The 16,419-nt window shown below is 39.7% G+C and overlaps 1 protein-coding gene and 1 pseudogene across 2 annotated transcripts; one reads left to right on the forward strand and one right to left on the reverse strand.

Annotated features, from left to right (window-relative positions):
* The first annotated feature begins 6,292 nt into the window (after positions 1 to 6,292).
* Positions 6,293 to 6,845, forward strand: LOC130870510 (mitochondrial import receptor subunit TOM20 homolog; annotated as a pseudogene).
* A 2,196-nt stretch (positions 6,846 to 9,041) lies between these two features.
* On the reverse strand, positions 9,042 to 16,210 carry Znf134 (zinc finger protein 134). Of its 2 annotated transcripts, none has more exons than XM_057758632.1 (3): positions 16,108 to 16,210; positions 14,468 to 14,568; positions 9,042 to 13,452 (listed from the first exon to the last, which is right to left on the reverse strand). In XM_057758632.1, the coding sequence occupies exons 2-3, from the start codon at positions 14,505 to 14,507 to the stop codon at positions 12,209 to 12,211; spliced, it is 1,284 nt and encodes a 427-aa protein (XP_057614615.1). In that variant the 5' UTR covers positions 14,508 to 14,568; positions 16,108 to 16,210; the 3' UTR covers positions 9,042 to 12,208. The 2 variants fall into 2 exon arrangements, with proteins under 2 accessions (XP_057614615.1, XP_057614605.1); XM_057758622.1 differs by having other exon boundaries at positions 16,078 to 16,210.
* Between the last annotated feature and the right edge of the window lie 209 nt (positions 16,211 to 16,419).

Genomic DNA, 16,419 nt, shown 5'->3' on the forward strand with positions numbered 1-16,419 from the left:
AATGACCCCAAAACTCTTCTAGAGAACTTCTACAGATGATAAATATCTTCAGTAATGTGGCAGGATACAAGATCAACCCTAAAAATCAGTAGCCATCTTATATACAAATGGTAAAGAACATGAGAAAGAAATCAAAGAAATATCACTCTTCACAATAGCCACAAACATGAAATGTTTTGGAGTAACACTAATCAAATAAGTGAAAGATCTGTTTGATAAGAATTTTAAGTCTTTGAACGAAGAAATTGAAGAAGAAACCATAAAATGGAAAGACCTCACATGCTGTAGGATAAATAGGATCAACATAATAAAAATACCAATCCTATCAAAAACAATCTATAAATGTTACATGAGGGGGCCTTGTTGTTGGGGTTTCTGTCCTGTCCAGTTTCCACAGCCGTTTAGCCCCAAAGAAATCACATAGAGGTCTACATAAGTTATAAACTGATTGGTCCATTAGCTCAGGCTTCGTATTAGCTCTTATAACTTATATTAACCCATTATTTTTATCTATGTTAGCCACATGGCTTGGTACCTTTTTCAGCAGGGTAGGTCACAACCTGCTTCTTCCATGCTCTGAGCAGGACTGGGGAAGAATGGGCTTCCTCCTCCCAGAATACTCCTGTTCTCATTGTCCTACCTCTACTTCCTGTCTGGTTGTCCTGCATATACTTCCTGCCTGGCTACTGGCCAACAGCATTTATTTAAAACATAATTGACAGAATACAGAATTGTCCCACACCATATAGATTCAATGCAATCCCCATTAAAATTGCAATCCAATTCTTCAAAGACCTTGAAAGAACAACACTCAACTTCATATGGAAAAACAAAATACTCAGAATAGCCAAAACAATCCTGTTCAGTAAAGGAACTTCAGGAGGCATCACCATCCCTGACAGAAAGCTCTATATAGATCTAACATAATGAAAACAGCTTGGTATTGGCATAAAAACAGATAGGTTGATCAATGGAATCAAATTGAAGACCCGAGTATTAATTCACACCTCTGAACACCTGATATTTGAAAAAAAAAAAAAGCTAAAATCATACAATGGAAAAAAGCATCTTCAACAAATGGTGCTGGCATAACTGAGTCTCAACTAGTAGAAGAATGAAAATAGAGCCATATCTATTCCCGTGCACAAAACTGAAGTCTGTATAGATTAAAGACCTAAATAGAAGTCTGACCACACTGAACCCAATAGAAGAAAAGTGTGAAGTAGTCTTTAATACATGGGAACAGGAGACCACTTCCTATATATAACACCAGTATCATAGACACTGAAAACAACAATAAATAAATGGAACCACATGAAACTGAGAAGCTTCTGTAAGGCAAAGAACACAGTCACTAAGACAAAAAGGCAGCTGACTGAATGGAAAAAGATCTTCACCACTCCCATATCAGACAGAGGACTGATCTCCAAAGCTGTAAAAAAAAAAAAAAAAAAAAAAAACAACTCAAGAAATTAGACATCAACATCCAAATAATCCAATTTAAAAATGAGGTACAGAACTAAGCAGAGAATTCTCAACAGAAGAATCTGAATTGGCTGAAAGACACTTAAGAAAGTGTTCAACATCCTTAGCCATCAGGGGAATGCAAATCACGATGACTCTAAGATAACATCTCACACCACTCAGAATGTCTAATATAAAGAACACCAATGATAGCTTATGCTGGAGAGGCTGCTCTGGTTATTATATATTTTACTTCTCCTTTTCTTTGGGGCCCCATGAGTCTTAAGAGGCGACATTAAAATAGATATCCCATTTAGCACTGAATGTTCCAAGATCTCACACTCTCTACATAATACCTGTGTAGGGGTCTCTGTATTTGTTTCCCTCTGTTTGCAGGAGGATGTTCCTCTGGTGATAGCAGAGGAAGGCACTCATCTATGAGTTTATAACAGAAGGTCTTTGTGAATCATTTTAATTCTACTTCTTTAAATAAGTATCATTTATTTGGTTTTACCCTAGGTCCCTGGGGTATCTAGTCTGTGATTCTTGGTCACCCAAGAACCAGCGATGTCTGGTAGGGATCCATATCATGGAATGATTCCTTAAGTCATATCAGATACTAATTGGTTACTTTCATAAGCTTTGTGCCACCATTGCCCTAGCATATTTTGAAGTTTAGAACAGCATTGTAGATCAAAGGTTTTGTGGATATCTTGGTGTTTACCTTTCTCTTTTGGTAGCTACCAGAGTACCTTCCTATAGCTAAGATGCTAGAATGCAAGAGTGAAGGCTCCACATAGGTGCCAGTTCAACTTCTCTATTTTAAAATTAATATGTAAGGTTGCTTGTTTGGGGGATGTGAGATAGGGGTTGTTTTCTGTTTGTTTTTAAGCAATGGGACCTTGCCATAAATAAATGGACAGTGAAGTATATTCTTGGTAATATACTGGACTATTCGGGGATTATATTTAGATAACTCAATTAGGTATAAACCAATCCTAACGGGAAGGTACATCTGGTGAAAGCTGGGACTGTTTCACCCATTATATGATGACTTCAATTATACTACCTTCATATATGTATATACTTTAGGAAGTGTCTATTGTATTAGGTTTTCATACTGTCCCTCAAATGATCCTTCATTCCAGCTGTCTTTTCTTGTATTCTCTCCCTTTGAAGGACACTAAAAAAGAAATCCCACACTAGTTCAGAATTTAGTATGGTAAAAGATTATCTATTTAGTGGTAGACCCACAGATCATAATCCTCTGCTGGAATATGGAACAGCAATTGAATCCCATCGCCAGAAAAGAGGCCTGACACATGCTTTATATTGGCATATAGTATAAGAGGTCACACCAAAGTGGGTGAATAACTTAAAGGCTACTGGCGGTAGGAATTCCTACAGCACCTATCCCTTTCACTTAAATAAGAAAGTTCTAAGCCTAATACAAAGTTATATAAAATAAGAACAAATATCAGGTATAAAAATTAGAGTTACAACCAGCATAAACATTATCAAGCAAGAAACATGTAATAAATGTTTCAATAATTATCTTATCCTAATGAGTTTAAGTCTTGTGTAGTAAATAACTTGGCCAAGTCATGAGAGGAAAGTAACTCCAACCTATCTAGTCTACAACCCCATCAAAGACCCGAGAAGTGAAATAATATTAATGTGTAAGCAGGAAGTGTAATTAAGCAATTACCAAAATGTCCAACAAATGACAGAGACAACTGGCTACCTGGGCAATCAACCAAAGTCTCATTTGCAACATTAGTGCAACCAACTTTGGCTTAGACCCATAGTAACTGACAGACCATTTTCAAAGGCAGGAAGTTTTCAAAACTGCCTTACCCTGTCTTGGCAAGATTTGACAGTCTTTTTTTCCTGTATCCTGCTTGTCCTGTCCAGTCAGCATGCATTTTGTCAGTGGTCAATGCATGGACAGTTCTTTGCCCAAAGTCCAGTTGTGCCAAGAAGAAAACAAGCTCCAAATGGAGTATCTTCAGTGCTCAACATTCTTATTGGAATAGATCAGTACTGCCTGGAGCAATTGTGTCTTACTTCAACAGAACCCTACGTTATTTAAATGCTATTTTTTACAGCACTTTGAAGTAATTGAAGATTGCCTATCTACGCAGAATACAATCTCTATGTATCTAAAGAACCTGATTAGTCTAACTATCAGAAACATAGATGACTTCATATTAGAATATTAAGCAATCTTTAAACAACTGTTCAACAAAAGAAGACAATTATCTCAAAAATGTAAACAATGTATGAGTATCTTGATTAGAGGTAGAAATGTATATTGCAATATGGTAAATACGATAAATATATCACAAAATTATATCAATATACAAAATGTCTTAAATAGAGGTAGAAGCAGGCTTGTATATAATATGACAAAATAATTTTGTCTAGATATACAAATATTATAGATGAAATAGGAACATATTCAATATAATTTAAGCTTGTATTAATGTACAAGGATCTATACCATTGCAAATTGCCTAAAAATTTTAGTTCGCAATTATTCAATCTATTACTCACTATTAATATGAATGTGAGTAAGCTCACAGTAATCTATTATCCCATCAAATTTACCTTTTTTTCTAAGAGATCCCCGATCCTACACAATTTCCCCTCAACCCCCAACCCTATACCAATTATAATCAACCCCTAAATGATGTCCCTAACCTTGAAGACAAACATTTTTGGAAAAGGGGACATCATCTTCTAGAATTCCTTCCAGCTGTCATGGGGGTGATGTTCTTTCTATGGGATCCTGTGAAAGTAAAATGATGGTTAAGTTTCAATATTACTGTTTGGTATAGTTGCAAATACTCTCTGAGTATTTGGTAGGGTTTTTCTGAGTTTCCTATTTGAAGTTCTGTCCAGAATGTTGTAAAAAAGCTCACCATTTCAGCTAACCAAGTTGGAGCCATCTTGAGCAACTGGTACCCAAAACAGGTCTTCCAGTAGCACTATCAGAATCACGACATCATATCAACCAGGTGGAGTTGTTGTTGTGAGGCCCCATTTTCTTCCTGGAAACTTCAAAGATTACTGCAGGAAAATTTATTGTTCATTGTGGAAAACTTAGATATTATTTATATAGACATATATATTCAAGGAAGGGTACACTAGAAATACAAATAGGTATGAAGAAAAGTAATTTTTTCTTTCTTCTTTCTATTGCATACCAGATGGCTCTTGACATGACACAGAAGTTCTGATTTTTTCTTTTAACAACATGCTTAGATTTAAAGAAGGACAGAGTCATTGTAGAACTCCAACCTCTCCCTCTCTCTCAGGTGATATTGATCACCTGTCCTTACAAGTCATATTCCTTTTTCTTGATGATATTTATTGGATAATTATTTTTCCTTCTATCTGCATCCAAATATCCAGGGTGTCTTGAATTTTTGAAGATGTGTATTTTCATGTAAAGACAAGAACAGAACCTGGCCACAACCCTATATGATTTCCTTACCATCTGTATGGTTGTCACCATTGTAGATGAGCTGTCATTTCTTTTTCTCAAGATACTTCTCTTTCTCAAAGCAAATCTTTATTATTTTTGATGGAATCCATAGTTTTTCTTCATTGTGGAAACAAGAGAAAAACCCCTTCCCCAACCTAGCACATCTCCTGGCTTCCATTGTGAGGTCAAACATCCTTGAAATATACCAGATGATTTAATTCAGAAGACTTTTATATTATCCAATGTCTCTTGGCTGCTTTTGTCCCTTTATAATTAGCATTAAAAATTCAAAGTTAATAAAGCATTATGTAATCTATTTGGGGGGTATTTTCCATTTATTTCTGTTTGTTTAACATATGTTTTACAGTTCAATTTGATCTTTCTACAACTGCCTGACCTATAGGATTGTGTGGTATTCCCGTAATGTGCTTTGTATTATAATAAGCAAAAAACTGTTTCATTTTCTTAGAGACATATGCTGAACCATTATCTGTCTTTATTTGTGCAGGTATACCCATGATGACCATAACCTCTAATAGATGTGTGATTCCTCAATCAGCCTTTTCTGAGCTTAAAGCAGTTGCCCACTGAAAACCTGAATAAGTGTCAGTGGTGTGATGTACATATTTAATTTTTCAAATTCTGCAAAGTAGAACATATCCATCTGCCAGATTTCATTCCTTTGAGTACTCTTTGGGTTAGTCCTTGCAGGTAGTGGTGTTTGGTTATAGAAAGAGCAAGTAGGATATCTCTTTATAATCTCCTTAGCTTGTTGCCATAAAATAGAGAAATGTTTCTTTAAACCTTTGCTATAGACATGATGTTTCTTATGGAATTCTGAGGCCTTCAACACACAATTATTAATCATTCAGTTTCTACATTACCTTGTGCTAGAGGACCTGCAGACCCGTATGAGATCAGATGTTTGTTATGTATATGGGACAAAGCCTATTTCTGATTATATCTTGAATCTGTATGAATAATGAAGTCAATTCTGTATTATCTGATATAAATTCAGAGGTTTCTATATGCAAAATAAATCTTTCTGTATATTGTGAATCAGTAGCTATATTAAAAGGTTCTTTAAAATCCCTTAGCACCATGAGAATAGCATATAATTCTGCCTTTTAGACAGAATTGTAAGGTCTTTGTTCAATCTTACTTAATTTTTCTAATTTTTAACCCGCCTTTCCTGATTTATTTGCATGCGGACGTGGGGCGGCAAGAGGCCAGCTTGCTCTGAGTGCTTGGAGCAAAGCACTGCCTGGCTGCCCTCGGTGGCCCCTGCCCAGGCCTGCGCGTGCGCCCCGCACCGAGCTAGTGAGTGGACGAGTGAAGATGGTGGGTGGCAACAATGCCATCGCCCCGGGCGTGTGTAGCGCCCTCTTCACCGGCTACTGCATCTACTTCGACCACAAAAGGCGGAGCTACCCCAACTTCAAGAACAAGCTCCGAGAACGAAGAAAGAACAGAAGCTTGCTAAGGAGAGAGCTGGACTTTCAAAGTTACCTGACTTAAAGGATGCTGAAGCTGTTCAGAAGTTCTTCCTTGAGGTTATACAGCTTGGTGAAGAGTTATTAGCACAAGGTGACTACAAGAATGGTGTAGACCACCTGCCAAATGTGATTGCTGTGTGTGGGCAGCCTCAGCAGCTGCTGCAAGCATTACAGCAGACTCTTCCACCTGCTGGAACCACACTGCTTCTCACCAAGCTTCCAACCATTAGTCAGAGAATTGTAAGTGCTCAGAGCTTGGCTGAAGATGGTGTGGAATGAGCCAAATATCAACACTATAAAATCTGTTAAAAATGATTTAACCTTTAGCTTGGAAGCTGCTCGGCTCTGGGGGAATAAGGGCAAATGTACTTGTCATGAACTGTCCTACACTGAAGTCTACCAAAGTGAATGTGTGCTTTTAGTAAATCCATTGTCTGTTCTATTTATTTTTTCCAGTGAAAAGTATTTTGATAGGATTTTTCATTTTATAAATATACTGAGTTAACCAAAATATCATGTTTTTTGTTTATTCTTATGACATGGAATTCAAATGTAAATATAGTAAGTACAGTATTACTGAGATTAAAACACCCGGTGATAAATTTAGAAAGATTGGAAGAGAGTAAGAAGGATAGATGAATAATGTCCATTTTTAAAGACTAGTACATTTTACTGTAAGTAATAAAATTGAATAGAAACACGTGTTTGTGAAAACTGAGCATTAAAATCTTACAGAGAAAAAAAATAAAGTGTACAGTCTCCAGTTATTGGAGCATCACGTATAATTCAGGGAGGAATACAAGAAGTTCTCCTTATAAGATTAAGTCTATTGTTTTGGGGATAATTGCTATTAATTTCTCACAAAAAGTTAGCACAAGCTCTTTGCCATTCCATAACTTTTTTTTATTTCATCAGTAGTAAAAGGCTCTATAATCTCTCCTGGGTCTATACCTGCTAATTGATGAAGTCTCAATTTACCTTTTATAATTAATTATCAGAGACATTTTCCAGATAAGTTTTTAATTTGTTACTTGGTTTATGTGGTAAAAAGATCCATTCAAAGATAATGTCATACCTCTGCATTAAAATTCCTGCAGGAGAAATTCTGGAAGGCAATATGACTACAATATAATTAAGATTTGGATTCACCCTATCCACATGTGCCTCCTATAATTTCTCAACAACTGTCAGTTCCTTTTCCACTTCAGCTGTTAATTCTCTGAGACTATTCAAGTCTTTATCACTGTCTAAGGTTTTGTTTAAATGAATTATTAGATCAGATGCTATCCCAACATCTGGTCGTAGACTGGAAATGTTTCCTAACAATCTTTGAAGTCATTAAGAGTATGCAACTGGTCTCTCCTAATTTGTGTGTTCTAATTTTCTGTAAACCTATTATATAAACTTAGCACCATGAGAATAGCATATAATTCTGCCTTTTGGACAGAATTATAAGGTCTTTGTTCAACCTCATTTAATTTTCTGATTTTTAACCTCCCTTTCCTTATTTATTTGCATGCAGATGCGGGGTGGCAAGCAGCCAGTGTGCTTTGAGTGCTCAGAGTGAAGCACTGCCTGGCGGCCCTCTGTAGCCACAGCACCAGCCCGCGCAGTTAAGAGCATTTACTGCTCTTCCAGAAGACCTGGGTTCAATTTCCAGCAACCACATAGTGGCTCACAGCCATATATAATGAGATCTGATGTCCTCTTCTGACATGCAAGCAAACATGCAGACAGAACACAGTATACATAATAAATAAATAAATTCATACATGAGTATATGCAACAATTGTTTATTAAAAATTTCTGCCTCCTCTCCACCTCCCATTTCCCTCCCCCTCCCCCCACTCCCTTCCCCCTCCCTCTCCAGTCCAAAGAGCAGTCAGGGTTCCCTGCCCTGTGGGAAATCCAAGGTCCTCCCCCCTCCCTCCAGGTCTAGGAAGGTGACCATCCAAACAGACTAGGCTCCCACAAAGCCAGTACATGCAGTAGGATCAAAACCCAGTGCCATTGTCCTTGGCTTCTCAGTCAGCCCTCATTGTCCGCCACGTTCAGAGAGTCCAGTTTGATACCATGCTTTTTCAGTCCCAGTCCAGCTGGCCTTGGTGAGTTCCCATTAGATCAGTCCCACTGTTTCAGTGGGTGCGTGCACCCCTCGCGGTCCTGACTTCCTTGCCCATGTTCTCCCTCCTTCTGCTCCTCATTTGGACCTTGGGAGCTCATTCCGGTGCTCCAATGTGGGACTCTGTCTCTATCTCCATCCATCGCCAGATAAAGGTTCTATGGTGATACGCAAGATATTCATCAGTATGGCTATAGGATTGGGCCATTTCAGGCTCCCTCTCCTCAGCTGCCCAAGGAAGAAGCTGGGGACATCTCCATGGACACCTGGGAACCTCTCTAGAGTCAAGTCTCTTGCCAACCCTAAAATGGCTCTCTTAATTAAGATATTTACTTCCCTGCTCCCATATCCACCCTTCCTCCATTCCAACCATCCCATTCCCCCAAGCTCCCCCCATCCTCCCCTTCTCACTTTTCTCTCCCCATCTCCCCTTACTCCCATCCCACCCCCACCCCAAAGTTCCCAATTTTTGCCTGGCAACCTTGTCGACTGCCAATATCTAGGAGGATAACTATATGTTTTTCTTTGGGTTCACCTTCTTATTTAGCTTCTCTAGGATCACAAATTATAGGCTCAATGTCCTTTGTTTATGACTAGAAACCAATTATGAGTGAGTACATCTCATGTTCATCTTTTTGGATCTGTGTTACCTCACTCAGGATAGTGTTTTCTATTTCCATCCATTTGCATGCAAAATTCAAGATGTCATTGTTTTTTTACCGCTGAGTAGTACTCTAATATGTATATATTCCACACTTTCTTTATCCATTCTTTCATTGAAGGGCATCTAGGTTGTTTCCAGGTTCTAGCTATTACAAATAATGCTGCTATGAGCAGAGCTGAACAAATGCTTTTGTAGTATGATTGGGCATCTCTTGGGTATATTCCCAAGAGTGGTATTGCTGGATCCTGGGGTAAGTTGATCCCACATTTCCTGAGAAACCGCCACACTGCTTTCCAAAGTGGTTGCACAAGTTTGCATTCCCACCAGCAATGGATGAGTGTACCCCTTACTCCACATCCTCTCCAGCAAAGGTTATCATTGGTGTTTTTGATTTTAGCCATTCTGACAGGTGTAAGATGATATCTCAAAGCTGTTTTGATTTGCATTTCCCTGATCGCTAAGGAGGTTGAGCATGACCTTAAGTGTCTTTTGGCCACACTGAACTGAACAGGGAATTCTCAACAGAAGAAGTTCAAATGGTAATAATTGTTTTTAATATTTAGAAAACGGAGCAAGAAAAATGACAAATATGATGTAACATGCATGGGGACCTGGCTTGTTTGTTGTTACAGCAACGGGTCTGTAGCATGAAGGCTGGCCAGGCTGCTTGTTGTGGTTTCTGTCTCGCCTGATACCCCACAACTGTTTAGCCCCAAAGAAAATCACACATAGGTCTCCATAAATTATAAGCTGATTGGCCCATTAGCTCTAGCCTCTCACTGGCTAACTCTCACATCTTGATTAACCCATTTTTCTGATCTATGTGAGCCATGTGACTCAGTACCTTTTTCAGTGGAGCAGATCACATCTTGCTGCTTTGGTGATCTGGGCAGGAGAGGGAGGAATCAACTTCCTCCTTTCCAGAATTCTCCTTTTCTCATTTATAACATGATTGACAGAATACAGACAATTCTCCCATACCTATATGATAATCAAGTAATTGTATTTTTTTTTTTTTTTTTTTTTTTTTTTTTTTTTTTTTTTTTTTTTTTGGTTTTTCGAGACAGGGTTTCTCTGTGGTTTTGGAGCCTGTCCTGGAACTAGCTCTAGTCTCGAACTCAGAGATCCGCCTGCCTCTGCCCCCCAAGTGCTGGGATTAAAGGCGTGCGCCACCACCGCCCAGTTCAAGTAATTGTAGTAAATCTATATTTCCAGTAGTCAATAATAAATAAGCTATTTACACACATGACACAAACACATGTCAAATTAGCTATTCAGACAAACAGAAGACAAAATGTACATAAACACTTGGTAGTCACGTTGACATATAACCTCTTGAAGAACATATATACAGTAAAATTCGTGGCTGCCTAGGAATTGAGTGAAGAGCATGAAGAAGGATATTGAGAAGAATCCTGAAGGTAAATTTAGAACTCTGAGGTATGATCAACATCACTGCTAGAGCGGCTTTACAGTATGCACACATATATCAAACTACACAGTATAGATCGAGTATGCTGATTATACTCCATAAAGCCTAAAAATAATTAAAATAATTTTCTAGACCACCTACTTCTACTGTAAAATCAAACAAGCGGATATTAATATAGTAATTCTACCATATCACTGCACATGCCTTAGGAATCCATCTCCCCAGTTGTAAGCAACAAAGGACATTTCCTCTATAACCAAGAATTCTGGCAACTCACAAAAGTTATGTTTTTGAATCATATCACTCTTCTCTTGGGGTTACTACCTATAAAGCAAAGACATTTGGCAAAGATCTCAGGAAGGCATAGGAATCCAGAAAAAAAAATCTATGTTGAATTAATAACCTTGGTTCTAAGTGGTACAGCACTTTATCCTGAAGAATTCTACAAATCTTCTTATCCTACACAGCTATCATGAATAGAACATTTAAGAATGTTCTTACCAAAAATAAAAATTCAAAAAAAGAATTTCCCCTGTAGTTAATTAAAATTAATCTGTAATTCCAAATATTCACATTCACTATTTCCATACTATTGTTTAGCAGCACTTTGGGTTATATATATGGTAGCATATATCCCAATCCTAACCCCAGAGAATACAGCCATATAGGTCTCCTCAATTGTGCAAGGAGATAGCACATACACCAGAAATGAGGCAAATGATGCATTCTGCTCTCAAGCACATGGCAAGTTTTTGCAAAACCAGTTTGTGTTCCTTCAAATAACTCTGAAATCCAGTCAAGTCAGATCCTCCAAATACTTGAAATTATTATCCATGAAGCTTTTTTCAACAATACAAGGTAACACCATAACTGGATTAAGAATTGCTCTCCAGTAACTCGCTGTCCTATTAAAATACAGGACTGTTTACCTCTTTAGTTTGTCAAATCCTAACTGTTTTCAATACACTCTACCCTCCCTAAGACTAAAAGTCACAATTCTAAGGCAATTTTCATTGGAAAGCAGAATAATAGGAGAAAAGTAATTGTTCTGGCTGGATAACATAAAAGATGGGAAAAAAATAGTACGTTACAAAGTTCATAAAGAGCTCGGGATAATGACACATGTCTAAACTCTCAGCTACTAAGAAACTGAGGAAAGGGAAGTTCAAGGCTAGCTTAGGCCAAATAACAGTACTGTCTCAAATCAACAAATAAAAATATTTCACACAAAAACATCCATGAAGTAAATTATCTTTGCAAGCCAAATAAAAGCACATCTCAGACCATCTTGGCTGAATCCATGTCTACCAGTCAGTTATGACAGAGAGGGAAATCTTACTGTTATCACGTGTGCTTCACAATTATCACAGGGACTGGGCTAAGTAAATAAGTTTTCTTTCCAGAGGATGTTGGAAAGACCAAGATGGAAGAGTTCAAGTGATTTCAGCCATATGCACTGAGTGAAAGAACGCTGGCAAGTTACTTGAGCTGGTCAGAAAGTATAACATAGCTCTATCTGAACACTGTGTAGCAAGCACTGCTACAGTCTCCCGGCTGCGTGGATCTTTTGGTGCCGATTCAGGTGGGAGCTTAAACTGTAGGCTTTCCCACACTCGCCGCACTCATATGGTCTTTCTCCAGAGTGAACTTTCTGGTGCCGAACAAGGTGGGAGGTTCGGATGAAATCTTTCCCACACTTGCTGCACACAAAAGGCCTTTCCCCAGTGTGAACCCTTTGGTGTACTATAAAATCAGAGCTTCTACTGAAAAGCTTCCCACATTCAGTGCATTCAAAAGGCTTTGTCTGGGTGTGAATTCTCTGATGTTTAATGAGGGTGTATCTGTGCCCAAAGGATTTCCCACAAGCACTGCAATCATAAGGGTTTTCTCCAGTGTGGATACTTGCATGCTGAACAAGTGTAGATTTGTGTCTGAATACTTTCCCACAATCACTGCACTTATAAGGCCTCAATTCACTGTGAACTCGCTGGTGTACTATGAGGTTGGAGTGATGGCTAAAGTATTTCCCACATTCAGTGCACCTGTACGGCATTTCTCCAGTGTGGATTCTCCTGTGCTGAGCGAGGTTGTCTTTGCGGCTGAAGGCTTTTCCACATTCACCACACTCATACGGTCTTTCTCCAGTGTGGATCCTCTGGTGCTGGACGAGTGTGGCTTTGCGGCTGAAGGCTTTCCCACATTCCCTGCACTCAAAAGGCTTTTCTCCACTGTGGATCCTCTGGTGCTGCACCAGGGTATCTTTGCGGTTAAAACCTTTCCCACACTCACTACACTTATAATGCATTTGTCCAACATGAAAGTTGTCTTCATTCTCATTGCTCCCTGCTATCTTCTGGCTATAGGTGACCTTTCGTTGGGGACCAAGCGGACTGTCCTGAAGGTCCCTCTGCTCCACCTCAAACGCAGAAGGCTTCTCTGAAGAGTAAGGCTCTACATGACCTTTGAAATTCTTAACTAATGAGGCTTCACCTTGATAATTTTGTGAAGAATTCTCTACAGTGTTATGCTTCAGGTTCTGGCAAAAGCTTTCACTTAACCAGAACTGTTTCTCACATGCCCTGCATGAACATGTTATAAGTGCAGTCTGTGTTCCTTCGTGTTCATCCACATCCAAAAGACCATTCAAAATGGGGCCACATACGTCACAAGGGTAAGTTGTCTGTGTGAAGAAAGAAGCTGCCTTTGGAGTGTTAACATATGGTGCTCCAAGAGAAATGCTTGGTTCAGGAAGTTCTTCTTCATCCTTCACTGCACACCAACAATCTGAGGGTGGAAAAAACAGTGAAATCTACAATGTCTTGGTCAGGATTGCTAATGCTGTGATGAACATCTGACCAAAAACAAGCTGGGGAGGAAAGGGTTTATTCAGCTTATTCTTCTACATCATTGTTCATTACCACAGGAAGCCAGGACAGGAACTGAAATGTCACAGGAACCTCGAGGCAGGAGCTGATTCAGAAGCCTTGGAGGGTGCTGCTTACTGGGTTGTTTGGCCCACTTTCTTATAGAACCCAGGACCATCAGTCAAGGGATGGCACTACCAATGAGCTGGCACGTACTCTATGATCACTAATTTAAAAAACTGTCTTACAGATAATTATTACGGAGGCATTTTCTCAATTGAGGTTCCCTTCTTTCAGATAACTTCAGCTTGTGTCATACTGACATAAAACTCGCCAGCACATAAGTCTAGGCTAAGTGTATAGGGAGGTTGACGAGACAAAAGTATAATCACTTTGATAGTACTCTATATAATGTTGGGATCCAGTGATTATAGAATAGAGAAGAGTGTCAGATAAGACACAAGAATGAGGTTAGTACAAGGAGAAAAACTAGTCTCCATAGTAGTTCTCTAAAAATGACTTCTAGAAAGGCTTTGACTGCTAGTAAAAGAGCAGAGTTATGTATAAGTGTATGTCCTGGCTTAGGAATTTTTTTAATGACTGGCTTATATTCAAGGACTATTAAAGGATTATATATGCATTATATGATATTAGTTTCGTCCAATGACCTTAGTTCAGCCGACCCTGGGAAGGACGCAGAGGGAACAACAGAGGAGACCTGCACTAGAGGTGTGGGGAGAAAAGCCCGGGGTCAGAAATTAGAACAGAAAAAAAAAAAAAAAGAAAAAAGAAATTAGAACAGAAATAACAAACGGAGTAGATGGAAAGGAAAAGACCACAAGGAGGCGTGTCCTCTGGCACTGGCATCAAACGGTAGTTTCTGATACTATCTGAAAAATATTTGAAAGCCATGCCCTCTTTTAGTTCTTACTTACTTGAGTTGATCCAAGTCTCTTCTGCTGTGCTTAGAGTCATCACCTCTCAGCCGAGTGCCCAGGACTCTCTTGTTGGCCATATTTCAGGAACCATAAAGGATCTGGAAGACAGAATCACCAGGAAAGGGTAGGTGAGTATAAAACCCACCCATGTAAGACTGGAAGGAAAATACAATAAAATAAAGCCTGCCTTGCAGGGACAGTCCAGTGAGTTCCCCAAACAACGACTATGATGACTGAAATCTTTATCTGCTGATCCAAGAAACACTAGATAAAGGAGACAGATCATGGATCCCTGAAGTGTGCTGCCTGTGGACAAAGTCCCATCGCCAGGGAGAATGCATCTAGGGTATGATCTACTGGGATAACCTTAAGGACCTCGATCCCCAAACATATCCTGGGTAGTCTTCAGACAGCAAGAACTGGGGAGCAAAGTGAGTGGTGGAGAAAAGTTGTTACGTCTGAGGCTTGGCACCCAGAGAACCTATGTGAGGGAATCAGGGAAGACAGTAGTGGCTATGGCCCAACTATGGTAAGGAAAAACCAAGCCCTATAGTTAAAAAAAATAAAAATAAAAAAGTAACAGTGCCAGCCCAGAAGCGTAGGACAGCTCTCCTATCCAGGGAGACAGGGAGACGGTAAGTATACTGCATAGAGTGCATCGTCCCACAATAGTAAAATGTCTCATCTTCATCTAGAAGCTCCCACCTCAAACAGGAAGAATACCTAAATTCATTCTCCTGCTAAGTCACATGATCCTCAGCCAAAAGGAAAATTGCCCTCAAGTTTCCTGTTTCTCCTCTTAAACACTACAAAAAACAATACCCATAATAACTCTCAACCTCAGCCAAATCTTTACTTCTCATGCCTCACCTTTCCCCAGGATGCTGGACCAGAATAGCTTGCCAGCTTTCCTGCTGGTTGTGCTGTGAGACACCTTGCATTTAGCATGTCCAAAACCAATTACTAATCCTTCTGAGAAACTTCATCACTGTAACCTACATTTCTAACCTTTCAGATGTTTATAGAATGGGGAAATGGGGAGGTAGTGAGACAGCTCATCACTCTGTGCTTTCACGACCACATCTGATAGAGCAGGACACTTTGATGGTTTCATCTCCGCACCGATCTCCAGAATTTAATGACTATCTAGAATCCATTTCATGCTTGCCCGACCCTGTGCTAGTCCAGTTACTACCAGAACATTCTAAAGTCAACTGCAATAGCTTCACGGACTGAGTCCCTGCTTCAGTCCTTATCATCCCAACCCCACAGAAGACTTATTTTTAAAATCTTTTTATGATCATCTCTCTCCATCATGCAAAATGCTCCTTAGTTCCCAAATGAGGACACAATTCATCGTAAGCATGTCACACAGGATAGGAACTACTGCTGCAATTTCTGCTGCGGACGGGGCTCAAAAAAGCTGGCATTTTTCGACGGTTCCATGCACGCTGTTCTGGTCGTGTTTTGTTTTGCCATCACATTACCCTTCATTCCACTGCCGGTCAGAAACCGCAGTTCTCCCACCCACACTGGTCACTTGCCTAGCAGCCACTTGCGGATTTGTGATTAGAGGATGACAGGAGATCTGAGAACCTAGGACCCACCTGCGCAGGATTCATGGCCACAGACCTCACCTGCCAGAGCAGCACCAAAGTGGGGCGAGCAGGGACTGCTGCTCGCCTGGCCCTGGAGACCCGATCTCCTAGCTCAGGTTCCAAAGTTTGGTCATAGAGCTGTCAAGATGCCTGACGCGAGGAAGATTCCGGAAGTCCCGCCTAAACGGAAATGCTCCCACAAGGAGCCCTGCATTGTAGGTAATGTAGTTCCTTCGCAGAAATTGCCTCAAAGGTCGCTGACTGCAGCATCAGTTGGGGCTTAAACACTGTGACTTGACTTAAAGTTCCCAGACCATCGCTGGGACAAGCGGGAACTCCTTTATTTGAGAA

This window comes from Chionomys nivalis, chromosome 2 (assembly GCF_950005125.1).
Source record: "Chionomys nivalis chromosome 2, mChiNiv1.1, whole genome shotgun sequence".
NCBI lineage: Eukaryota > Metazoa > Chordata > Mammalia > Rodentia > Cricetidae > Chionomys > Chionomys nivalis.

Coding starts and splice junctions, on each gene's coding strand:
- Znf134 (XM_057758632.1), bottom strand. CDS start 14,507: ATGACTCTAAGCACAGCAGAAGAGACTTGGATCAACTCAA. Junction 13,453..14,467: donor AGAGACTTGGATCAACTCAA/GTAAGTAAGAAC, acceptor TTCCACCCTCAG/ATTGTTGGTGTGCAGTGAAG.